Here is a 26737-nt window from a genome sequence, read left to right on the forward strand (position 1 = left end):
AGTTAATTTTAGTTGGGTAAACTAGAATACTGCAATGTAAGTGAATGTGTAGTGCTTCTGTTGAAAAAAACTTCAGAACACATATAAAACTTTCAACGTACCATGCACCCTTTTGCTTACCATTTCCCAGACTCTATTTTGTAAAATACATTCCCACTGATCAGCAGAAGAAATGTATTTAAAGCAGTCTTTTTAGTTGAAGTAGAATGGGTTGGCTTTCTTTTTCTTCCTCCATAGGAAGTCTCTCTTTTTCTGCAGCTGCTACTAGTAAAATTAATTTGAAAAGTTAAGATTAAAATTAAAAATGATAAAGAAAAAAACGTACTAGTATGTAAGTTGTTGAGGGCTGACTGTTTTTGCGTAATATAATCGTGGTGAATATGAGGACCTGTGCAGAAATCTTTTCTCTGGCAGTGTTCCTTTGCACCAATTTAAAAAGTAAAACCCATTGCACTTTCTCTAAGCAAGCAAGTATCTCAAACTTTTTTTTTTTTTTTTTTTGCTAGGCTTCCTCCTGTCCAGATTAGGCCGCTTTTGTCTAAGTAACTGGATTAATTCTGCTTAATACATTTTTTATTTTTTTAAGCCTCAGTTCTGTTTCTGTTCTAGTGATTTAGCAGGTGGTTGCTGCTGAAAATGGCCCAGGGGGCATTTCCATCTGGCTTGCCACCTTTCTGCTGGAGGGGATGAGGAGAGCCTAGACAGCTGTGTGGCACCTTCTGTGCCTGCTGCTCAGTACCAGGTTGCTGCTGCTTCTGCTCCTTGCAGATGTGACTACCTTCTCCTATTGTCCACTGTGAGCTGCAGTCCTTTGTGCTGGCTAGCTTAAGTCCTAAAATTGTGGGCCAACTATTCCCCACAGGGCAGCAGCTGGATTTGTACTGGCCAGTGAATATGACTTGCTGCTATCAGGGAGAAAACTTGGTATCTGGGAGAGTGAGGGGGAATGGAAGGCATCTCATAGGGAAGGGGAGGGGAAAAAAGTTGATTTTAGGATCTGAGACTAGTAAATACATTTACTCATTTAGTAAAAGAGTATATGCTGAGCCATGGAGATACCATAGCACTGTGGGATGCCCATCTTGACACGTGGAAGCGAAGGAGAGTAGGAGCTTGAACCTGTCTTCCACATCAGGAGTGTCCTGACTTAAAGGTCCTGTGGTCTTTTGTGTCTATGCTGTGTGTGCTGGTTCTCCCTTTGCCAGTTAGGTAGTTCAGTGTGAAGTGCAAGAGCTGCACCAGGAGAGACTGACAGAGGCAGGTTTTCTGGTCTGGCATAGCTCAAGCATTCCTGGTTGTTTGATACCAAGATTAGTCCACTAGATGTTTCTTCTGGAGGTGGGATTGCTTTTTAACACCCAGTTGTAATGGGTTTCCTTTTTTTATGAGTGTTTTAATCTGTACCACATTGTGGGCATCCTTGTTTTCTGTCCTTCCTGGGGCTAGTAAAGAGGAAGACATGATCTGTGTTCACAGCCTTATGTGAGTTTTCCCCAAATTGCAAAGGAAATATGCATGGAAACACAACTTCTGTGCACACAAGCTTTTGTATTTGTTTAGCTTTAATGGTTAATAGATGATAGTGGCTTGTTACAGGATGCAGCCAATGTCCTGAAAATACTCCAAGAGCAAAGAATATCTCTGGGGGGTATTGTGTGCTTGTACACCTGGGAACATGTGATTTCCTGAACATGTGTTTCAGGTTTTGTTTACTTTGTGTATCTGGGCCTTCCTACAGTGTTTGCAATCCAAATGTAATTTTTTTTTGGACTGTTGACATTGTATTTTTGCCAGGGTATGGGTAATTTGCCTTTTATTATTTTTGAAGTATATATCAAGAAATTTCAGCTGCCTGGATTTTGGTAACGCTGTTCCCTTTGGGTTTGACGAAGGAGTTGTTTGATTTTAATTTATAAACATGCAGCCTGTTGCTATGGTCAAGAAGTGGGAGCCTGGAACCTGGGTATGGTTAAATTAATTGTTGTTGATTTTGATATTGAACCAATTTGTGTTTTTAAAACAAACACAACCAGAAAACTCAGAAATACTTTGGAACACAAGGTGTCTCGCTATTTAAAAACAAAACTTTCCTGAGGTATGTTAGTATTCTTGCAGCTATCAGCAACTTTAAACGTTTAGAGTTTCTTTTTAGTTGATGTGGATTTGATTTGGGAGGTCAAAAAATCATGTACAACTAATGTTTATATATATATATATATATATATATATATATATATATATATATATATATATATATATATATATATATATATATATATAAAACATTTTTTTTTTCCTGCAGCTTCTGGGAAATCTGGCATTTCCAGTGAGATTAAACAGATTTAGGCATATATGACAAAACTCTGTGGGGAGGATGTAGTTTTTAAGTAGTGGTCTGTATTCTAGCTAATACGTTTCTAGATTAATAGATTTCAGCCATAACACAAATTGTTATTAATTTATTTGTTAAAATTCATCTATGCTTTCTCCTGTCTAGATCAAATGTTGTATTTTTGAGCTCTAATTTTATAAGTATCAAAAAATTTGTTGCTCTATCTTGGCTGCTCTTTGACTATGGTTTGTGGAAAGGAAGATGGTATTTTTTAAAAAAGTGAGCAATACACTTCTGTGTTTAGAAGTGCATCTCCCATCCATAAGTAAAACATGATATGTAAATATTGTCAAGTTTATGCACTTCATTTATATAACTGTGGAAAGAAGCGACTGGCTTAATAAAATTCTGAAGTCATTTTCAAAAAGTTCTGTATTTTGTGCTTTATGAAATCTTGCAGGTGTTCTGTTTCAGCAGATGCTCAGCAATGGCCTTGCTGCAGCTTGAATCCAGCTGTTTTGTGTTATTTGCAGAGTGTGTCGTGTTCTGTAGTATTTTTATGGATAGCAGTATTCCTTTACTATGTTATTTCTTTCCCTTATGTACCGCGGTTACTTAAAATATTTTGGAGTCATCCTGCCGCTCCATTGTCTGTGAGATGTGTAACATATGTATGTGTGTAGGCTTGAGTCTTATGTGAATGTCCGTCTGTCTGTAGTGAATTTCATATACTTTTCAAGATGCTTGATTATGGAAAGGGGGGAATATTTTTAATGTAAGCTTCCAGATAGATTTTCTTCCATGGAGTTCAGCCCTTGAGGCTTAAAAATTTTGTTCCAAAACAAAACAAAAAAACACCTTTGCTGATACTCTTCTGCTGCCTCATGGTATACACTTCACTTGTGGTGATTTTTTTTTTTTTTAATTTTTTTTATTTTTTATTTTTCAGTAAGCACAGGAGTTTCTCGAAACAGTGGCTTTCCTTTAGAGCAATGTTCTTGTTTTTAGAGTTGAAGAGTGTCATGGGACTTATGGTCCCTTTGGAGCCTCTAGGGGAATGCCAGAAACCAGCCAGAACTCCATCCCCCATGAAGTGCAAGAGGAGCATGCACAAACTTTGTCTTTAGCTTTGAGTGTTCGTTTTTCAGATACATTTCTCTGCTGTGAAAAGGAATTTTGAAGAAAATTGTTTTTTAAAAATACTGTTTTTTATCTTTTATTTCTGTACAACTGTAACACTTTGACTATTTGCTGTGGTTGTGCATGCTGTTGCTCTCAGCTTTACTTTGAAATGCAGATATTCATTTTGTCCTGAGGAGGTAATAGCCCTTCTTTTTGTACATTAGGGGAATAAAGACTGTCAACAACCTCATCTTTCCTGAAGGGTAGAGAGAGGGTAGTTCATAAGGCACCCCAGCTCTGATTGTGGCCTGAAGGATGTAGTGCTACTGTGGTGGTTTTACCTTGCTAGGCAGCTGAACTCCACCACAATTGCTCTCTCCTTCCCCCTCCTCAAAAGAGAAAACATGGAATCATTAACGTTGGAAAAGACCTCCAAGATCATCTGGTCCAAACTTCCCCCTGCTACCACTGTCACCCACCCATGTTCAACCTTTCCTTAAATACCCCCAGGGATGGTGACACCACCACCTCCCTGGGCAACCTGTTCCAATGCCTGACTGCTCTTTCTGAGAAGAAATGTCTCCTCATTTCTAATGTGAACCTCCCCTGGTGCAACTTGAGGCCGTTCCCTCTAGTCCTATCACTAGTTACCTTTGAGAAGAAGCTGACCCGCCACTCCCCACACCTTCCTTTCAGGTAGTTGGAGGGAGCAATGAGGTCTCCCCTGAGTCTCCTCCAGGCTAAACAACCCCAGTTCCCTCAGCCGCTCCTCACAGGACCTGTGCTCCAGGCCCTTCACCAGCTTCAGTGCCCTTCTCTGGGCATGTTCCGGGGCCTCAATGTCCATCTTGTACTGAGGGGCCCAAAGCTGAACATAGTATTTGAGGTGTGGCCTCACCAGAGCAGAGTGCAGGGGGATGACCACCTCCCTGGTCCTACTGGCTACACTATTCCTGATATAAGTCAGGATGCTGTTGGCCTTCTTGACCACCTAGGCACACTTCTGGCTCGTGTTCAGGTGAGCATCAATCAGGACCACCAGATCCTTTTCCTCTGCACAGCTTTCCAGCCATTCTTCCCCAGGCCCGTAGCATTGCAAGTGGTTGTTGTGAGCAAAGTGTAGGGCCCAGCACTTAGCCATGTTGAACCTCATCCCATTGGCCTTGAAGGAGAAAAAAAAAAAACAATTCAAAGGTTAAGATAAGGATAATTAAAGGAAAAATATTTAAGGGGAAATTAAATAATTTAACTAAAGGGAAAAGGGGAGGGGAAAAAAAACACACAACAAACAAAACAAGCAAAGGCCATGTGGAAGCACAGAGAGAGTGGAAAGAACTTTTTATCTGCTTCCCACCAATGAGCAATGCTTGACCATGTCCTTGTAGCAAGGCCTCAATATGCATAGCCATTGGGAGGACAGAACGTTTTCATAATAAGAGCCCACTCCTCCCCTCGCCTTCCCTTTTTCCACCTTTTTTTTTTTATTTTCTTTTTTTTCTGAGTGTGACATCGTATGGTATCCCTTTGGTTGGTTTAGGTCAGCTGTCCTGGTGGTGTCCCCTCCCCACCTCTTAGGCACCCTCAGCCCGCTGGCTCTTGGGAAGAGGTTGGAGGGAGTCCTGATGCTGTGCCAGTATCGCTCAGGAATAGACAAAAACACTGCTGTGACACCAGTGCTGTTCTAGCTACACATGCAGAGCACAGCACTGTATGGGCTGCTGCAGGGAAGGTTAACTCCATCCCAGCCAGACCCAGTTCACCAAGAAATAGAACTTGGGAACTAGCTGGGGAAGAGTGGTGGCAATCAGCTGTGACATCTGCAATCTGCAAGTAGAGAACAGTAGTTCTGAGGAAAACAAGGCCTGAAATGTTGATTCTTGGCCTAGTTTTAAGATACAATTCCTGACTACTTTCATAATATTGTGGTTAAAGAAAGATGCTGCCAGAAGTAGCTGGTAAGTAATCAGAAGCATCTTTGAGAACTGTTTTTTTTTTTTTTTTTTTAATGGATTTTGCTTACTTGGGAAGGGGAAAACATCTTGTCATCCCTTGTTCAATGAATTAACACTGTGTAATCACCCATTTGAGCTGGTTAGTACCGTATGTCCGTGCTTTTAGTGAAACTTTGTGTTCCCTGGAGATGTGAGATTTTATTAAAATATTATTCTGCTCAACTGAGATAATGGTTAAACTGAGCTGGTATGAAATGTGAGTAATGTCTTTTCTTCAGTTTAATATATTTTGATAGAAGAATGTGATGAGTAATGTTTGGAGCACAGACTGAAATTCAAGCAAAGTAGACTGCTGTTATATATTCTCCTTGTCAGTGACTCATTCAGATATGGTCATCAGTAACATAGCTTGAAATTTAAAATGATACGCAATGAGAGTTTGATACTCGGTCTCTCTGGGATTCATTTTCTGTCTTCTTGGAGGCAATAAGAGCTCCTAGCTTTTGGAGAGCAACTTCAGGTTCTCAGCTGTAATCTGCACGGAGATACCCATTGTTACTTAACCATATGGAATTATGTATCTTGTGCTTAAAGCAGGGCTGTAGGTCTTGCTGGTATAAGAGAAGCAAGCTTTAAAGTGGCAGAAATTGAGATTCCTTTCAAACTTTTGGAAGAACTGGAATGCCTTATCTCTAGAGAGTCAGGCCCTTGCCAGTGAGAAACTGTTTTCTCTTTATGAACTCTGAAGCCTGATAGTACTTCTGAATCGTGTTTCTATGCTTTCAGCTTCCAATCTGACTACTGTGATTTTCATTAATTTCCTGGACATCCTTGAACAACTTCTTTCTTTGAGTCTTTCAAGGTAATGGATGGTTCTCTTGCAGTTTGCTTGCAGAGAAAACATTTTGGTTTATGTGCTTTGGCTTACCCTTGTGGGTACTGTTACATTTGTTTGAAGTTGTTCCCTAGTGAATAAATGCTCTGAAGACTTGTAGGGCCAAGGAGTGAGAAACTTTTCAGAAAAGTAGGACTCTTCAAGCGGTCAGAATCTTTCCCTTGGTTGTACTTGAAAGTGGTGAAGGAAATGAAGCATATGACAGCTCCCATAAAAATGGTGAACTTGCTTCATTGATTTCTGAATGACACAGAATTTGGCACCAGTTTTGTTTGTTTACCATGGTGATAGAATTTTCTATAGATACTGATAGATTTGGGAGTTTCCAGTTCAAATGTAAGTCTAGCTGAATTACTGTATTCAGAATTTCTTGAATTCTCATGCACTTTCTGAAAGGAAGTGTAATCATATGCTTACATGATGATTCATTGCAAATTCAGTGTCATATGGCTGTTATGTGCATTACTTCTAGTGTAATTGGATCAATTATTTGAGAAAGAAATGTAATGATTGGGAAAATTGTGGATTTACCCAACTGAGGTCACTAGAACATAAACCAAGGTTTTAACAGCTTTAGGTGCATTGTCTAGAGGCAAAGACAATTTCCTAGATGTCACAGTTTTTGATGAACTGCATTCAGCAAGAGAGAAGGTATTCAGGAGAGAGATGGTTGGTGGGAAAGCAAAAGCGAAATGAAAACACTCCTGCTTCAAGTGGTATGAAAAGACCTAGAGAAGAAAGGAAAGAGCACTACTGGGGTAGTATTTTCAACCCACATGGGTCTTTGAATGTAGAGTTCCTGCAAAGCACAACAGTTGAGATCACTTTGGGACCACAGAATCTACATGTGGTATTATACCGCTGTGTTGATGGAGATTAAGAGTTGGCAAGAGGAATAACATATTTAGCATTAACTGTTTTGTCCTTCAGGAATACAGAGGACATTTTTGATTGTTTTGGCTTTTTTTTTTTTCTTATTTGCTAGGAATTGAGATTTAACTTTTAGGGTGATGTATTTGTAATGAATAAACTATGTGTGTGTGCCAATGACAGAGGAAATGTATGCATACAGACATGAAGTCTGACTTCAGCAAGATACTGTTTAAGTATAATATGTTAATTGACTTTAAGGTGTATATCAGTTGGAGAAGTATTTCAACATGCTTTTTGTATTCCTGTTCATTATTTGTATTTGAAAACACATGCTGTAGCAACAAGATATGGATTTATCAAAAATAGTTGTATATGAATTTAATTCCTACCAAAATGATCAAAACTTTCTAATGGAGAAGGAGAGAAATATATAAGCTAGGGGCTGGGGGTGGGGAAAGGGAAGCTTTTCATCTATTAATTCTAGTATTTATGTACATAACAGTGCTTCCAAAAATGTGTTATGATTTTAGAAACAAGTCCTCTGAATACATCTTAATTTATTGCTAACTTCGTTTTATAAGTGCAGTGAAACTGGATTACTGTTGCCATTTCAAGCTTGTTCATGCACAGATATATTAATCTTCCTTTCTGTCTGTTACATTATATGTTACTGTGGTATCTGGACAGTTTACTTCTGAAAGTTACCTAGCTTCATGTCATCCCCATCTTGCAAAGTTTAGTATCTCCATTTTAGAGGTGATGCACAGCTGCATGGAAAAAAATAAGCTATTTGTTTACAGTAACTCAGAGGTCTGTGGTGAGGCAGGGAACTCATGGTGTTTCCAAGATCCAAAAATACTAGGTCATTACTTCTCTTTACTCAATACTTCTGTATTCCTTCTTGCTGGGCAAACTTTTCTGTGTGCAAGTCGCTTAAGTTATTTTATATTCAAAGTCAAAATGTTTATTGAACCAAAAAACTTGAGCAGGAGGCCAGACTAGATAAACTTCTGCAGTCTGTTCCAGTCTGAATTGTCCTACGATCCTACGATTCTGCATTGTGCAATTCCTATTGACACAAAGGTCTGATCTTTTTTTTTCCTTTTTTTTTTTTTTTTTTTTTTTTTAATAGCTATGAGTGCATTATTTGAATAAAGTCTACCTGCTACCTCTGAGAAGCTTTTTGCCATCTTAATCTAAGTAGATGGAGTATAGCTCTTTGCAGCAGTCAGAAGTTTCATGGCCCATAGTCCATTTGTTATTTTGGGGCGTATGGTTAACTCTGATGTTTATAACTGGTTTTAAGTTATTGTATGTTAATTGAGATTCTGAAAGAGTATATAAGTCAGGGCATCACTGATTGCTTTTCTGTGGCTTATATGAAGTAAAAGCTGAGTCTTCATTCAGTGCCTGGTCAAAAGGAATGGTTAAAATGGACTTGAATGGAGCTTGAACTTTCTATGATGTATTCTTCTTCTGTTTTGTTGAGCAGCCTAAGGAGAATTATAGTCCTTATGCTTTTGCTTTTATCTGTGGTCTGGATGAAAAAGGGGTATCTAGAGCTACTGTATATGACACTCTTAAAATGGAGAGATGATTGTTGAAGTGGTTTTTGTCTCCCTTTTATCTGATTGTGTATAGTCTCTCTGCAAAGGAGTCAGTGCCAAACTTGTGAGTGGAAATGAAATGAGAGAACTTCAAAGCCCATGGATGATGGATTTTACAGGTGGGATTTGAAACTAAAGCTCCTGTTACCATTTACTTCCATTCTGTTAACGCTGCCTGGCACAACTTGCGATGTTGTTTCATGAGCTGCTGGAGCAACTGGTGTTGCTTATGAGTGAAGTTTTGTAAGTGGCAATTTCTCAAATCACACACTCGTTAGTATAGTGGGTCTGGTGTGCAGAATATGGTTAATGTGATAGATTTGCTTGTAAGCTCCCAGTAGCATTGACTCCTTTATCTAGTCAGTACTCTGATGTGAGATTTGGCAGTATTAATGTCACTCTTGAAGCCTTTTGCAGACCAGTCAGCCACTAGGTTTCCTGTTTCAAGAATCACAGAATGGTTAAGGTTGGAAGGGACCTCTGGAGCTCATCTGGTCCAACCCTGCTGCTCAAGCAGGGCTGTGCAGAGCAGGTTGCCTAGTGCCATGTCCAGATGGCTTTTGAAGATCTCCAAGGAGGGAAACTCCACAACTTCTCTGGGCAGTCTGTTCCAGTGCTCTGTCACTCACACAGCAAAGAAATGCTTTTTAATGTTTCTACTACTCCTTGCAAAAATAAATAAATAAAATTCTGATACTTCTGTATGAAGAGAACCAGGCCGTTTATGATAACACTGAGATTGTTAAGGCTTTCTTAGAAGAATGTGGTGCTCTTTTCCATAAAATGGGGTTCTTTTTCAGGCCTCTGAATCAGGATAGTTTGAGTTTTCAGCTTGCATAAAAAAAAGATGTAGAAGAGTTTGATATCACAGATGCCCTTTTGATACTTAACTGAAGTATTGTCTAAAATAAAGTCTACTGGAGGTAGCTCAAATTTGAATGATATTCTTGAAGTTCACTACGAATTGCCTGTTAAAATGCTTGTATTTGCTTCTTCTAATGTTTTTAACTTCTCACAATCACTTTTTCCTGTTTCCTAGAGCAAATTTGCTTCAAAGCATTTGTGTTGCAGATAATGAATGTTGCTTTTGCTGCCTTAACGTTTTTCAAAGACGTTCGTATCTGTGTGACGCAGGTGCTGTTCTCAACCTGAACCTGCAGTGAAAGCTTTTTCATGAACCTTTTAAATAAAACATGGTATTGTGCTTGATAGACAATGGGAATAAAACCGTATCTTAGCTATCTGCATGTGCGTGCTGGGAGGGGGAAGAACATAATGTTTTTAAGAGAAGAGAAGGGCACGTGTGTTCTGTGGAGTATTGTATTCATCTAAAAGAGCTGGATGCATTCTTCGATCTTGACTTTTCCTTCTGGGAGGGAAGAAGGGGGGAGTGTAGCTGGGGGTAGTGGTGGACATTCTTGCAGGGGATTAATTCTGAGGTGACTCAAATAGACACTTTGATCCCTTACATCTGCAGGTTGGCTTGTTTTAGCTTGTTAATATACATAGCAAACTCTCTCTTTCCTTTTATGTTTGGAAAATTGCTCATAGCCCACACATGGCTCTGTAATTGGGGAGAGATTGTTCATTCTTGCCTCCAGGAAGACATTTCTCTCTGTCTGCTGAACTGGAGTTCCAGACTGGGTGGAGAGAATGCAAGAAAAATACAGGTTGCAAGCATGGATACAGAGCTCTTATTTGAGCTATGATTCTTTAAGAAATGGACACTGATCCATCTGTATTTGCGTCTAGATATGTTCAGACTAATTGGAATGCCATGACGTTTTGCATGAAATTGAAGTTTTCTGTTAGTCTGCCTCTTTGTCAGCACATAGCTGTGTTTAGCTGTCTCTCCGTGACTGAATATGGTCACAGGGGAGTTCTTAGTTTATATGAGACGTTCCCTGAATGTAAACATCCATGAACTGAGATTAGGATTTGATTCTGTCATATAGTTCAGCACAAGCGAGCAGGAAGACCAAAAAGGGCATCTGTGCTTGTTGTACAGGTCTTAAACAATTAGTATCTTTTGTATATGTTTATTTTTTGCATGGAAAAGATTTATTTTTAATACTTGGGTATTTGGAGTATGGTAGTTCAGGTTGCTGAATTCCAGGGTTTGGTTTGGTTTAGCTTTTAAGGATTTTATTGCTTCCTCTAAGAAAAAAAAACCACTGAACTCTATTTTGTATTTATTTGCAGAATGACAACATTCCTTTGTTTAAAAGGATCTGGTCCCGGTACTGATGTTTTGTTACCTGTTCTTTCAGCAGTAAATTAGACAGGGCTGATCTCGACTTCTGCAGTTCAAGGTTTTATCATGCATAAACACAACATGGTGGTGGCTGCATACTATATGTGAATAATGAGTAAGGGACTGTGTGGGGACAGGGTGGAGTCTCCTGGATGTATGCTGACCTATGGCCTGTTAGGTTGCTAAACAGACCTGTTTTTCAGTCCAAGGTGGTCAAAGAATAACCGAACAGTTTCTAGAAAGTGAAAAGATGGAAAAATAATCGCAGCTAGAGGAAGGTGAAAACTGCAGTAAATACAGTATAGTAATAAGGTGTGAGTTGAACTTAACGTGAACTGAAAACTGGTTTGAGCAGTTGCTCCGTGCTTTGCTTTCCTCTGCCTTCCCCCTCTGCCCTGCTCTCTCCCCCCTCTGGTCTTGTGTTAAACTAGATGCAGAAACGGACTGGAAGAGCTTCAGTCCCAGTGGGACCTGAAACAGAACAGGACTGGAATGAAACGTTGCCACGATTATCGTATAAAATGTCGGGAAGCTTTTCCAGGTGCTTTGGGAAATATTTTTATAGTTTTACGTAACTGTTGTTTGACAGACAAAAGAGAAGTGGGTATACTTAAAGCATACCCATGTAGCCATGCAGAGGTTAAATGCTATTTAAAAATTGTTTTAATTAAGGGGGGGGGGGGGGAAGGGGGAGATTTCTAATTGTAGTGAAGTATTTTTGGAATTTGCCCTGTCAGTTAGTAATATTTGACTAATTAAAGCAACCCTTTGTTTAAGCCAGGCTGACAACAGTTCATCTGGAGAGTTGGCTGGTGGTCAAACCGAGATATGTTCATTCCTCAGCACTTCTGCCTATATTTATATGCTGATGTTTCTGAAGTAATGCTTTTAACTTGGAAGAAGGTAATCACATCTGTGAATTCCTTGTGGTTTCTCTGCTGCTGAGGGTTGCAGACTATAAACAATTGTACTGCCTTAAAGCCTGGTGTGTAATGAAAATGAACGAATAAAAACAAGCATACAGGCAGTAGGCCCCTCTTTATGGTTGGAGGCATCAGGTTTGTTTGGATGGCAAAAGTAAGGGATTATAAATTTTTGCTGAAAGAATGTTACCAAGAGGCATTTCTCTCTCATACTGCATTTCTCTTGTGTATGCTCTTGAGAACATGTTCTGACTGTTGTTTGGTCAACAAAATTTTGTATGTTTGTGGAAAATTTGGAACTTGTACATTCCCTGTAAAGGAGAGGGAAAGGGCTACAAAAATTGTACAATCTATGCCCTCCCCCCTCCCAGTCACTGGATGTTTTCAAGATGTGATTGGGCAGGATGTTTCAGTTCCCTTCCATCCTGGGCTGTTCTGTGATTCTGATACAGTTTAGTGAGATTTTCTGTATAATCCCAGTTAGAGCACCAGGGAGATTACTGGGACAGTTATTTGGAAATTGAAAGCGAGTAGTCATTTTGGGCTACAAGAAGGGAACAGGTCTGAGTTAGGTAACAATTGTGTTTTATGTAACTGTTTTTCTCAACATAATGGTTTAAATATTTATTCTTGGATGAGTGAGCAAGTTAATCAGCTACAGAGCAGGCACTGTATAATAGCTTTGTGAACGTCTATTGTATTTGGTTTCCATTTCCACAAGAGCTTTAGAATCTTGTAGCCTAATGTGATCCTTGTGCTTAAGTAACTTTACATTATCCTGGTTCATTCATGTGACATCAAAGATGAAGCTACTTGTGCCAGTAGCATCAAATCTTTTCCTGGCTGGGTGGGAGTAAACAGAGCTCCCAGCTAGTAGCACTCTGTGCTAGGCAGTGACCAGAATTGGTGTCATTTATGAAGACAAGTTATTTTTTTGTGTTCTGACTATGGGTTAATATTTGAGTGGGAAAAGCTAATTGGAAAGGTGGAGACCATCGTGACAGACAAGGGGTGTAACTGGGTTGATTTTAAAAATGTTTACAATGATAAGGCGGAGCTAATGGTAACATAATTGGAAATTTTAAGTATGCAAATCTGCAGGTCAGCAGAAATAGATAGAATTACTGATACCCATACCAAAATGGGAGGGATGTTAGGTATTTTCAGAAATTGTCAGTGTATTTCAGAAAATACAAACCTAACTACTACTATCTTTTGCTCCCTTAAAGTTATTTTTAACTTGTTAGGGCTTAGGTGAGCATAGACTCTGTACAGTATTGTCCCTGGTTAATACTTATAGGGGAGTACGATAAAGACTTTTTGATTTAGTATACTGTTATCACTTCTCAAACATTGTGAGAGATGCATGTTCAGAGTGGTGGGTACAACTAATCTCGTAATATCAAAAGAAAGTAAATAAAAGGTATACAAAATCTACAGGTTTCAGGTAAAGCTCTTTTCATCAGCTTGTTCCCATAGATTCATCTGACAAGACCACACAGGAACACCAGGAAAAATACAAAACAGTGTTAGTAAGAGATGTTTATTTTGCTGTCTCCCCTTGGCCTGTTGCTCCTGGTTTAAAATATTCTGGTCTGCAGTGTGGGAGATGCTGGCCCAGAACCAGCCAGTAGCTGTGCAGTGGGTTTTCCTGCTCTTCGGACAGCTGTACCTCTGGGCAATTGCTGTTTAGTGACATCCTCTCTGTGCTGCTGAAGAACTAGAGAGAAGAAAGAGGTGGAGCTTGGGATCTGGCTCAGACTGCCAATGTCTGGGTTGGATTTCTTGGCACATGAGAGAAGTTGATGATTGTACCAGGAACTGCCTGTGCTGAGTGTTCTCGAGTTCTAAGAGACTCTCTTGTAGTGCTAGCTATCGCTCAACCATTGTTAGTTAATCACTTTTCAAGTACTCGACTGGAATGACAACTAAACGGCAGGCTTGCTGGGTAGGAAAATATTAGAAAGGCAGATTTTTACTGATGATTGATAGTTCCATGATACATATACTTTCAGTGTGCATGCTTCCTTAGTACAGCAGCTGATAAATGCACACGCATACAAGGTGTGCAAACTATTAGTTTACATGCTTCTGTGTAATGTTAGCCAGTACCTGCAAATTATGTATTAATGTAGCATGCCTGCCTGAAGCAGGAGTTTGAGGGTAAAATGGAAAGATCAGGTTGTGTAACACATCTAGCCTATATGACATTGCTCAAGTAATTCACTGTATTGCTATTAATAATATTTTTTCAGTTTCTCAGTGGTTGATTTACTGATATGTATCCCCATCCGTCTCAGTTGTTCTTCCTGTTCATTACTCTGCTGCACAGCTGCTGCTGTCTGTCCTTGTTCTAGCCTGGTTCTGACCTGTTCTGTTGCTTCTGTTCTCCATTTCTTCACTTTCTGCAGGTTTTGGTAACTTTATTATTTGCTTTTTGTTGTTGTTACTATTTGGTTCTTACTTACCACATCATTAATTGGTTATTATAAGACAGCTATTGGTAGCTCTTCAGTATTTGGCCTTATACCTAAGTGCATTGTGTCATGGGAGAGTTTGGATTGTTGCATTGCTGCAGACCTTTGTACATTTGCTGCTGTAGTTTCCTGATGCAGCTGGTTAGTGAGCCTACCAGGGGAGGTGCCCCACTGGACCTTCTGTTTGCAAACAGAGAAGGACTGGTGGGAGATGTGGTGGTCGGGAGCTGTCTTGGGCAGAGTGACCACGAAATGGTAGAGTTCTCTATTCTTGGCGATATCAGAAGGGGAACCAGTAAAACCGCTGTCTTGGACTTCCAGAGGGCGGACTTTGAGCTGTTCAGGACACTGGTTGGTGGAGCGCAGTCCTGAAGGGCAGAGGAAACCAGGAAGGCTGGGCTTATGGCTCGGGATGGCTCTTAATGGCTCAGGAGTGGTCTGTCTCCACGTGCCCAAAGATGAGCCAGCACAAAAGAAGACCGGCCTGGTTGAACAGGGTTGTGGCTAGAGCTTAGGAAAAAAAAAAAGAGGTTTTATAATCTTTGGAAAAGAGGGTGGGCCACTCAGAAGGATTATAAGAATGTTGTAAGGATGTGTAGGGACAAAATTAGAATGGCTGAGGCTCATCTGGAGCTCAATCTGTCTACTGCTGTTAAAGATAACAGAAAACGTATTTATAAATACATTAACACAAAGAGGAGAACTAAGGAAAGTCTCCATCCTTTACTGGATGCAGCGGGAACCTTAGTGACGAGAGATGAGGAAAAGGCTGAGGTGCTTAATGCCTTCTTTGCCTCGGTCTTTAGTGGCAATACCGGTTGTTCTCTGGATACTCAGTACCCAGAGCTGGTGGAAGGGGATGGGGAGCAGGATGTGGCCCTCACTATCCACAAGGAAATGGTTGGCGACCTGGTACGGCACTTGGATGTACGCAAGTCGATGGGGCCGGATGGGATCCACCCAAGAGTGCTGAGAGAACTGGCGGAGGAGCTGGCCAAGCCGCTTTCCATCATTTATCCTGGCTATTGGGGGAGGTCCCAGTCGACTAGTGGCTAGCAAATGTGACACCCATCTACAAGAAAGGATGGAGGGTAGACCTGGGGAACTGTAGGCCTGTTAGTTTGACCTCAGTGCCAGGGAAGCTCATGGAGCAGATTATCTTGAGAGTCATCACGCAGCACTTGCAGGGCAAGCAGGCGATCAGGCCCAGTCAGCATGGGTTTATGAAAGGCAGATCCTGCTTGACGAACCTGATCTCCTTCTATGACAGAGTGACGCGCTGGGTGGATGAGGGAAAGGCTGTGGATGTGGTCTACCTTGACTTCAGCAAGGCTTTTGACACCGTCTCCCACAGCATTCTCCTCAAGAAACTGGCTGCTCTTGGCTTGGACTGGCGCACGCTTCGTTGGGTTAGAAACTGGCTGGATAGCCGGGCCCAAAGAGTCGTGGTGAATGGAGTCAAGTCCAGTTGGAGGCCAGTCACTAGTGGCGTCCCCCAGGGCTCGTTAATAGGGCCAGTTCTCTTTAATATCTTTATCGATGATCTGGACGAGGGCATTGAGTGCACCCTCAGTAAGTTCGCAGATGACACCAAGTTAGGTGCGTGTGTCGATCTGCTTGAGGGTAGGAAGGCTCTGCAGGAGGATCTGGATAGGCTGCACCGATGGGCTGAGGTCAACTGCATGAAGTTCAACAAGGCCAAGTGCCGGGTCCTGCACCTGGGGTGCAATAACCCCAAGCAGAGCTACAGGCTGGGAGATGAGTGGTTGGAGAGCTGCCAGGCAGAGAAGGACCTGGGAGTGATGGTGGATAGTTAGCTGAATATGAGCCAGCAGTGTGCTCAGGTGGCCAAGAAGGCCAACGGCATCCTGGCTTTTATCAGAAACAGTGTGGCCAGCAGGGCTAGGGAGGTGATCGTCCCCCTGTACTCAGCTCTGGTGAGGCCGCACCTCGAGTACTGTGTTCAGTTTTGGGCCCCTCGCTACAAGAAGGACATCGAGGTGCTTGAGTGAGTCCAGAGAAGGGCGACGAAGCTGGTGAGGGGCCTGGAGAACAAGTCCTACGAGGAGCGGCTGAGGGAGCTGGGCTTGTTCAGCCTGGAGAAGAGGAGGCTCAGGGGCGACCTTATCGCTCTTTATAAGTACATTAAAGGAGGCTGTAGGGAGGTGGGGGTTGGTCTATTCTCCCATGTGCCTGGTGACAGGACGAGGGGGAATGGGCTAAAGTTGCACCAGAGGTGGTTTAGGTTGGATATTAGGAAGAACTTCTTTACGGAAAGGGTTGTTAGGCATTGAAATAGGCTGCCCAGGGAAGTGGTGGAGTCACCATCCCTGGAGGTTTTAAAAGAGGTTTAGATGTAGAGCTTAGTGATATGGCTTATTGGAGGACTTGTTAGTGTTAGGTCAGAGGTTGGACTTGGTGATCTTGGAGGTCTCTTCCAACCTAGATGATTCTGTGATTCTGTTGTAAACAGATCTGCTAAGGACTATTGAGATGGAGGGAGTATGTGTGGAAGCATGTACTTTGTGTGCTTAATGTTTTTATGTGCCTGCAAGAATCCATATGCAGTTGGAAGAGATTTGATTAGGTCTTTGAGGTGAAGATAATTTAAAAGAACAAAACTTTAATCGTCAGCTTTTCAAGGATAGACACCTCATGCCTTTTGGACTTGTTGTTAATGTCCTTCAACACTTTTTTTTTTGTGTGTGAAATGAAGATGAGCCAAGTATATTCAAAAATAGCCCTTTCCCCTGTTATTTAAAAAAGTGGATTTAGTCTTCGTATGTCTTTCTCTGCTTTTATTATGCAGAGATTGTTGTAGCATCAGAGTTGTCAAGGCCAATTCATTTAACCAATAAAAGAATAAGAACCATCGACAAACACTGAACTTTCACTATGTACCTAGTCCTTTGCTGCTTTTAAGCATTTCCTTTTTACAGTATTTTCCCACACAGAACAAAGTGTCAGTTTGCAAGTGAGATGAAAACAACAAGTTTTCCAGTGTCTGGAGTAACAGTTGTCCTAATGGACTTTCCATCTTTCTCCTAATGTGTTTTCCGCTAGTAGAGATTCATGCGCACTGATGAAGTGAAGGTGCTGAAACACAAAATATGAAGAGCTGATGACATGGAAAAATGTGAGATCTGCAGCTGTTTTACACTAAGAATGAAGAGTGACCAAGGGCCCCTGTTTGTTCCTGCTGAGGGGAGAGGGAGTGAACTGCTCTGTACAGGTGGCTGATTCCTAAGGGATAGCTGGATCAAGGAGAGCAGTGAAGATCTGGGGACAAAAAGACAACTTTTTGTTGCCTTTCTCCGGCAAGTGTACTGCTTTGCCTGTGTCCTACTGGAACGAGTATTGGGGCTGCCAATGGGCATACATTCAAACCTGCTTGTGTGCTGTTTTTCTTCAACAGTTGTCACCCACCTCTAGGCAGACCGTGGCCTATTGTCTGCTGGACTGGAATCTCAGCCAGGTCATAAGGGGTATGACTTGAAACTGCCTGGAAAAACAGCAGACATGAAAACATACTGGAATGTTGTGTTGAATTTTTGAGGTAGCTAGTGGGGAGAGAGAATTATTTGATCATCTGTTGTGTCCAAACATTTTATTCTCCTGTTCCTTCTGCTTTCCAGTGGAAAATATCTTTCAAAGAAAGCTGAATTATCTGATACGGCTTTGTGTTAAGAATTTAAAGCTTTGAAAGGAGCACATGGAATTGATGATGTAGATGAAGGGCCCCCTCCAAGGTGGGTAGATGAAGAGGGGGGAAGGGGTAATGGGGATGAAGAAGAGCTGTCTTACAGATGTGATCCTGTTTTGGGCCAGTGCGTTTTGTAAAAGTGTACTGTCTACAAATGATAAAAGTAAATGTATTTTTTATGAAGGAATTGCACTTAAATGCAGGTGGCATAGGTCCTGTCTCTTGTTAGGGCAGTGAAGTTGCTTTTGTGTTTAGTCACAGCTCCATACTCCTCACTTGATACAGCTGTTAAAGCTGCAGTCCCTTATTCCAGAATCCGATGACGAACTGTTCTTGTGCTATTGCTTCTCTATGGCATCTTGTGGTATTTTGTGTCTTTTCAGCTTTTACCTTTTTTAGTTCAGATGTGTAAGTAAAAGAGCTTTGTTTTGTGTACAAGAGCCAGTACAATTTCTCATTCAGCTAATGGTCAGTGTCTTTTCTGGCACCTAGAAACAGAAGCATGAAAATCTAGATCTAGAGACCTGTATGCTAGGGTACATTAGTTGAACAAAACATGGAGCAAATCTATCCTCTCTTTTTTAATTGCAAACTTTAACCTGAATATAGCTCATTCCTGCCTATACAAACATTTATGGTAGAAGGAGAGGATGTATGGAAAGGGGTGACTAAAATGTTCGAGGGGATGTAGCAGCCAATTTTTGTGAAGAGGTAGAAAGGAAAGGACTGGGATTCTTCAGTTTGAAAAACAAAGTTCTTGGGGAATATGATCAATGTTTTACAGAAACATAAATGTGTTAGGTAAGCTGAATGCAGAACTAGTCATGCAATCCCACCGTGCAGGAACTGTCGCTTGTTAGAACTAGTGGGAGTTTGCTTTAAAATGCTCAAATGAAGGTGCTTTAGACAACAAGGAGTATGACTTCCTGGAACTTTCTGCCATTGAAGTTGTAGGGGCATAACGTACCAGCGTGTTCAAAGACTTGGCAGAAGTAGTGGAATTAGAGTAGTTCAGTGGGAAGGGACCTACAGAGATCAAGTCCAACCGCCAGACCATTTCAGGGCTAACCAGAAGTTTAAGTAAGGGCATTATCCAGCTGCCTCTTGAATATTGACAACTATGGGGCATCAACCACGTCTCTAGGAAACCTGTTCCACTTTAACCACCCTCACAATAAAGAAATGTTTTCTTATATCCAGTCTGAACATCCTCTGTCTCAGCTTTGTGCCATTCACTTACTCCCTGCCATTGATTACCAGGTAGAAGAAATTGGGCACTTCCCTCTCTTCTTCTGCTGTGCAGAAAGTTGTGGCGAGCAGTGAGGTTGCCACTTGGTCTCCTTTCCTCCAAATTAGACAACCTTAACCTCTCCTCATAGGACATGCCTTCCAGCCCATTTGTCAGCTTTGTTACCTTTCTCTGGATGCTTTCAAGTATCTTTTTTTTTTTTTTTTTTTAATATATATATTGTGGAGCCCAGAACTACACACAGTATTCAAAGCGAGGCCACACCAACACTGAATATAGTGGGAGAATCAGCCCCTTTGGCTGGCTGGCTGTGCTGTGTTTAATGCACCCCAAAATGCAGTTTGTCCTCCTGGCTGCCAGGACACACTGCTGACTCACATTGAGCATATGGTCAGCACCATATCCTTTTCTACTCTAGTGGAAACCAGTATCTATTAATGGATATAGGAAGACTGGGTGGGGATGATCTTTCCAATGTGGCTGGTGCAGTGAGGGAGGGGAACGTAGATCAGGGCTGGGCTGTTTTGCGATGTTTGAATGTTGTCTCCCTTTGACACAGCAGTGAAGTGCTTGCTTGGTAGGTGACATGCCTTTCTGGGTCAGCGTAACACCCATACCTTATGTTTAAAGCCATATTTTCTAAAGCTGGCTGTTGATGTGGTGAGTAATCATTGAGTGCAGGGACTTTGCACGTCTGTCACCTTTCTTCGAAGCTACATGAGTACTCTTAAGCTCATTTGAACAAAACCTTCTGTTTTTAGGTTTGATCTGGAAAAGGGTATCTGAAATCATGGTATCTTGGCATAATTTCTTTTTACAGCAATAAAGACACCTGATACCTTTTGTCTGAGAAATTGCAAAGGCTTCTGCTGCTAAAATGATAGCACCAAACAGTATAACAGGGGAGGAGGGGGGAGCAATGCTATTTTTCTGTAACTTTCTGTTATTGTTTTGCCACTTATGCTCATACAGTAAGACAATTTTGTAACACCAAATCATAGGATTTTTTCCCCTCTTGATGTGAACTAAAAGTGAACTCAGCTGATTCAATGAGACATTTTTTTTCCTTGTCAGCATCTCCATGTGTCTTCATAATGAGACTTGTGACTCAGATGGAGTTGAGCAGATGATACTAGGAAGAATACTGCCAGCTCAGGCTGCATTATTTTAACTCAGATCTCTTTTCTAGCTTAGGCTACTACTTTTTTTTTTTTTTTTTAAGATTAAATACCTTGAAGAAATAGGGTGTAAATGCAGTGTTGAACAAATACTCTTTCTTTGGAGTCCCTGTGAAGTTACTTGGTAATAGTAAATGGTAGTGGCAGTGGTATGACTAGCTTTTTGTGTACATTTTATTTTCCGTGTGTGTCTATACTATGTCCACCACTACAGCAATAATCTCTGACTGTGGGTGAGATAGAAATGCAATATTTTAGTCTGTAAAAATTCTTTTTATTTTTTTTTTTATTTTTTGGCCACTATCCCATATTCTTGCTATGTGTTGTGCGCTCTGGAAAACTTATATACCAGTGATATAGTGGTGGTACTTGCATGTACTTCACTGTGTATGATACTGTGTTAATTTAGTGTCATTTGGCTAAAATAAGTGCTACTTTTGGAGCAATAGTATGTTCTCCAAGAAATTACTCTTATATGAAATTCTCTGTAGCTCTTTTATGTGTTAAGAGTGTTTGCTGTTTGTTTGGTTTTTTTTTTTTTTTTAATTCTTCGTTGTATATTTATCCTGTCTTCTGAGTAAAACTTGCCATAGTCACTTTTTATAGTTACCAAAAAGTTCTTATTAGGCCTGTATGCATGGTAGACACTGATAAATATTACTCTGATAAAGAAACCTGCAGCAAATGTGGAACATTGCTTTAGGAGTAGGAAGTTAAAAATGCTGTTTACCACAAGGGGAGGTGGAGAAAAACTGTAAACTCTTTTGAGGTATTAATAATACCAACTGTTACATTCTGAGGAGTGTGACTTCCTGTCTCATCAGTATTCACTAAAGGGATGTTAGTTAACGGGAACTGCGGGTAAATTGATGGGATTTTTAAATTTGATTTCTCAGCTGGATCTCTTAAGCTTAGTAACTGCACTGAATTCATGTAAGGGATTCATGGGAGGGGAGGAAATAGAAAGGTGGCAAAAGCAACTGAGTGACTGAATAAAAAGGCTGTAGGGCATGAGTACTCTGGCATTCCCCTCATCTAGCTGTTCTGTGTTTTTTTTTTTTTTTTATTTTTTTTTATTTCCCTGTAGTCACATGTAACTTAATAGAAAGGGCTGTAGGGCATGAGTATTCTGGCATTCCCCTCAGCTAGCTGTTCTGTGTTTTTTTTTTTTTTCTTTGTAGTCATGTGATTTATTTTTGGAGCTATGTTAAAGAAAAATGTGTGTGTGTGTGTATATATACGTGTGTGTGTGTGTGTGTGTGGCTTTGTTTTGCAAAGATTTTGTAACTGGGGCTGAGCCTTTCCATAAAGACCTCTTTCAGTCATCCCTTAATTGAAGTTTCCTTTTGGTTGCCGAGCCCCTGAAAGGTGGTAGGGAAGGAGAGCCCTTGAAAGGGAGTTTGTGCTTCTGGAGCTTTAATTGCTGCTTTTTTAAGGTTGCCCCGACCTGGAAGTTTGCTGCAACAATGGACCCGTGTCTGTCACAGTTGCAGAGGAATAACAACTTAAAATACCCTTTTCTCTAATACACTGCTACCAACCTCCCCCTGCCCCTGTGTATTTAAAATAATAGGAATAATCATTTTACTAGCCCATGGTTTTAAAGCTACTATGGAGAGTAAAATAGTGCACAAAGAGAATCCCAGGAAATAGTAGTACTGGTTGGTAAGTTATTTAGAGAGAGGACACAGAAAAGGAAATTGTATTAGCTTGACCATGGGCAGGAAGTGAATGAAAATATGAATCTTTGCTTTATATAATTGCATGCTGTGCTAAGAGGGCTCTAATAGGCCATGTAAAATTCAACAGTAGAGTTGGACGTAGAGAAAGCTTATGGTGCTTTGTTTGTAATTTTCTCTAAGATAGAATATGTGGCATGAATTGTTGGAAGTTTTGGAGGTAGGTAGTGAAATAATGTACAAACAGATTTTGACTTTTTTTTTCTCTATGTGGACTAACATTTCTCTATGTGGACTAACTTAAAAACTCTGATTATTTTTAATGGCAATTTAAAGTGAAATTATATTTCCTCATAGTTTAGTCACCGCCTAAGTAACTTTGGAGGGAACTACTCTTCTAGAAGTTGTAGTTGTTTGTTTGTTTGTTTTTTGTATTGAGCAAGAGTGTGTATATATATATATATATATATATATATATATATATGTACTTTATATATAGAGAGTATATTAGTATATATATCCTTTTCTTGAAGATGGTTTGAGCAGGTTTAATTTTACAATATCTATTTCATGCTTTAAAGGTCTAGGTCTTGTGACTACATTCACGAGGAATCAACCATTATCACCATTGGAGTCTACATGCTTGGAGTTAAAGAAGTGTTGGTTGGTTCTGTTCTTCATTCAGTAATTAATTGTTAGTGCAATGTTTGGGAATAAGATTGTGAATGCATCTTGCATCCATGTAATAATCCAGTGTTAAATCCCTGTCAGTGAGGAACTGCTGTATTGTTTTTGAGAAAACAAAAACCAAAATACAACCAAAAATACTCACCAACAAAACAGTTGATTACTTTAGTCAGTAGTGGCTTAATCAAAATCTGGAGAGGGTCTTTTGTTTAAACCACTTTTTTTTTTTTTTTTTTCTTAAAATGTAGAATGCCTCAAGAGTCTTGCATAGCTCTGAGAGACTTGCTGTGAGTTTTTTTTTTTTTTTAACCTGATGATGATCCATGTGTTGCTACATAATGAAAATGCTCAGTGTTGAGCATTTGAAATTCATCAGAGCTGAGGATGCCAATGTAAATCTTTACACAGTCTGCTCTGTTACACTGATGTAAGTATAGGATAAACTTTCAACTTCACTGGATTTCTGTATACCATAGAGAGCAGAGCATGGCCAAAAATATTTGATTTCCTTGTGTGGTAAGCAGAAGAGTTTTTCCTTTTCAGAGACATCTCATAATGTTAACAGTTGAGACCAGCCGCAGTTAGTCTCTTCCTCAGGCAAAAATTCAGAGTTTGTAACCTGTGGTTCTGCACTGTATTGTTCCAGTTTTTCCCCCTAACAGTCACATGCAATTTAGATTCCAGCCTTGCATCTTGTGAAAAAAGGAGTATTACTTGTTCACTTCCCTCCCGTGGTTGTTTTCTGGTGTGGTTATTTTATTTTTTCTCTTTGGTATTTTCCTTAGTGGAGAACTGAAGAAGCTGTACCAGGTGATGACATAGAAACCGTGGCCTCGGCTCTTTTAGGTTTCATAGCACTTTATGTAGAGTTCTAGTGTAAACAGCTTTGAGTGCTGAATCTCATAAATGAGCTATTTAATTGAACTCCTTGGAGATCCGACAGTGGAATAAACAGTCGTGAACAAATAATCCACATTTTCTAATTCAGATGCAAAAGCTGTGTTTCCAAAACATCGAAGAGGAAAACAAATTATTTACATTATAAATGCAGCAGTCAGGTTGCCTAACAGATCAATTAATGTCAAGACCCACGTTCACTGCTCAGAAACTGGTATTTAATGTATTCTTGGGACAGTTGTCTTGCTTTGGAACAGTGCAAGTGTCAAAGCTTGCAAAGACGTGTTTGGGAGGTAGGAAATAAGGGGAGGAGGTCTAGATGTAGAATAAACTTTCTGGCAAGCTTATCCATAAATTTCTTCATAACTGCAAACTGTGCAGAACTGTGCCTTTCAGAGGGAGCTGCAGACTTGTTGTGTAAATGTTACCCAGAAGTAGAACTCTGGAAGCAAGAAGGGTGGATAAAATCTAAAATGAGAATTCTTTTATTTGTGTATCTATATTTATAAAGCAGAGAAGCTGTAGCAACTCTGAATATTGGTGGAGATCATGGTGTTGCTAATTCATGGTGCAGAAGAGGCTGTGGATATGAGGGCCTCTTAGATCTTTGGGCATAGTGCTTGAACCTGCTAGGGTGCATGACTTGTCTGTAATGACAGTAGTGACACTTTTCCTCCTAGACATCTTAGTCTTTTCAGAAACACTCCATATTTTCAAATTAAAAAAAAAAAAAACAAGGCAAATTTTTTGAAAATAATAAATTTTGTTTGCCATTAGATATGTTTCTACAAAATGCTGGAGTTCAGCTGTTGTTTTTATTTATGGTTTAATATCAATTATAATTATGACAACAGCTTTCAATTCAATATGACATAGCATATTGCAAATGTCAGCAGGATTATAAATAGGGGATATAAGGGAATTTGTGACTCTAGCTTCTGTGGTTAGTGATTGAAATATGTGTATCTAATGATGCATTGCAATTACAATTCAAATTTATTTCTCAAATGTTTCATCTAATGCCTCTGAGGACAAGGACTCTTCTGCTATTTCCCTCAGTAAGTTCTGCTAATTAAGTGGTAGAAAGATTTTCCCGGGAGTCCAGCCTGACTTTATTCTCTCAGTCTAAGTAATTTCTACCCTGGTGTTTCTGACGGGGACTGTTAGCGTTAGGTCAGAGGTTGGACTCGATGATCTTGAGGTCTCTTCCAACCTAGAAATTCTGTGATTCTGTGATTAGTTATCTTGGCTTTACGCTGTGGCTAGGACCAACATTTCCTGAAGCTATTGTTAACATTAGACTCACTGTTTGTACCTACTGGTGAACGTGGCTTGAGACAGAGCCAAAATCTGCTCTGGAGCACGTGTGCCTCTGAGCACCCAGGCCTACTCCAGGCTTACTGCTGCTTCTAAGGGCTCCTATAAAGTTTGGGGTAGGCCCCTGTGGAGGCAGCATGCAGAAGTGCCTGGGTCCTGTGGTGCATCGTTTTTGTGGCCTTTCCTGTCTGCCCAGCAGCTGTGTTGTAGGTGTTATTAGAGACAACTAAACCTTTTGCCTAGGGCCATGTTAGTTAAAGCCACAAAGAAATCCCATGTAACTCATTGCACCACACTGAATCTTTCCTAAAAACTTCAGATGTGTGAATGGAAACTGCATTGTGGGGGTCTGGCCCGCCTGTGTGCAGGGAGACCCCTTTCTGCTTCTGGACAGTAAAGCTTAGTACAGCTGAAGTGTTGAATGCAAGCCCATTTGTAGTGCTGAAGTTAAGAATAGCAATGTGCAAAGGGTTATAGCAAATGAGGTTACATCAGGCTGGTTGCCAGTCACTAGTGGGGTCCCCCAGGTTTCAGTTTTAGGGCCAGTTCTCTTCAATGTTTTTTGTAAATGATCTGGATGCAGGACTGCAGTTAAGTTTGAAGATGATGCTAAATTAGGAGGAGCTGACTCCCCTGAGGATGGAGAGGCATTTTAGAGAGATCTTAACAAATGAGAGGTCTGGGCATTCACTGACTGCATGAAACTTCGCAAACCCAAGTGCTGGATTCTGCACCTGGGACTGGGTAATCCTGAAAATATGTGTTGAGGTGGAGGTGAGAGTTTGGAGAGTAGCACTGCGGAAAGTGACTTGGAGGTGCTAGTTGATGGCAAGTTGAATATGAGCCAGCAGTGTGTTCTAGGTGTGAAAAGGGCCAGCTGTATCTCAGGATGCATCTCACACAGCATAGATAGCCTGTCGAGGGAAATGATTGTCCTATATCTGTTAGGCACTGTTCTGGCCTTACCTCAAGTACTGTGGGCAGTTTTGGGCTGCACGATATAAGAAGGATATAAAACGATTAGTGTCCAAAGGAGGGTTACAAAGATGGTGATGGGTCTAGAAGGGAAGACGTATGAGGAGTGGCCGAGGTCACTTGGGCTCTTCAGCTTAAAGAAGAGAAGACTGAGGGGAGATCTCATCACCGCCGACTGTTTCCTCACAAGAGTGATCAGAGAGGGAGGTGCTGGTCTCTTCTCTTAGGTGACTAGTGACAGGATCTGAGGGAACAGCATGAAGCTGTAATGGGACAGCTGTTCAGGCTGGATGTTAGGAAAAGGCTCTTCACCAAGAGGGTGGTCAGGCACTGGAATAGGCTCCCCAGGAAAGTGGTCATGGAACCAAGCCTGCTGGTATTCAAGAAACAATTGGAGAATGCTTTCAGACGTGGTGTTTTTCTTTCTTTTTGGGTGGTCTTCTGCGGAGTCAGGAGTTGGACTTGATGATCCTTCTGGGTCCCTTTCAATTTGAGATACTTTATGATTCCATGAAATGTGAAGTGAAAATTAGAAACAAAGAATCACTTGGGGATTTTCATAGTACGGGGAAATGTATTTCTATTTTTGAAAATGTCACTGGTATTTCTAAATGTGG

The 26737-nt window shown here is 40.7% G+C and overlaps 1 protein-coding gene across 7 annotated transcripts in view; it reads left to right on the forward strand.

Annotated features, from left to right (window-relative positions):
- The window catches only part of TNS3 (tensin 3), a 247992-nt gene that overhangs the window by 39750 nt on the left and 181505 nt on the right, over positions 1-26737 (forward strand). Inside the window, exon 1 of one of the 7 annotated variants that reach the window (XM_082754608.1) lies at positions 11849-11938. The exons of 5 other annotated variants lie outside the window; for them this stretch is intronic. In XM_082754608.1, the coding sequence (XP_082610734.1) occupies positions 11864-11938 (75 nt within the window). In that variant the 5' untranslated portion in view covers positions 11849-11863. Of the gene's footprint in view, positions 1-11848; positions 11939-22868; positions 22908-26737 lie in introns of those variants that run through there. One more of the 7 variants, XM_082754609.1, reaches the window with a different exon arrangement.

Source organism: Aythya marila, assembly GCF_965140915.1.
Source record: "Aythya marila genome assembly, chromosome: 2".
NCBI classification, from domain to species: domain Eukaryota; kingdom Metazoa; phylum Chordata; class Aves; order Anseriformes; family Anatidae; genus Aythya; species Aythya marila.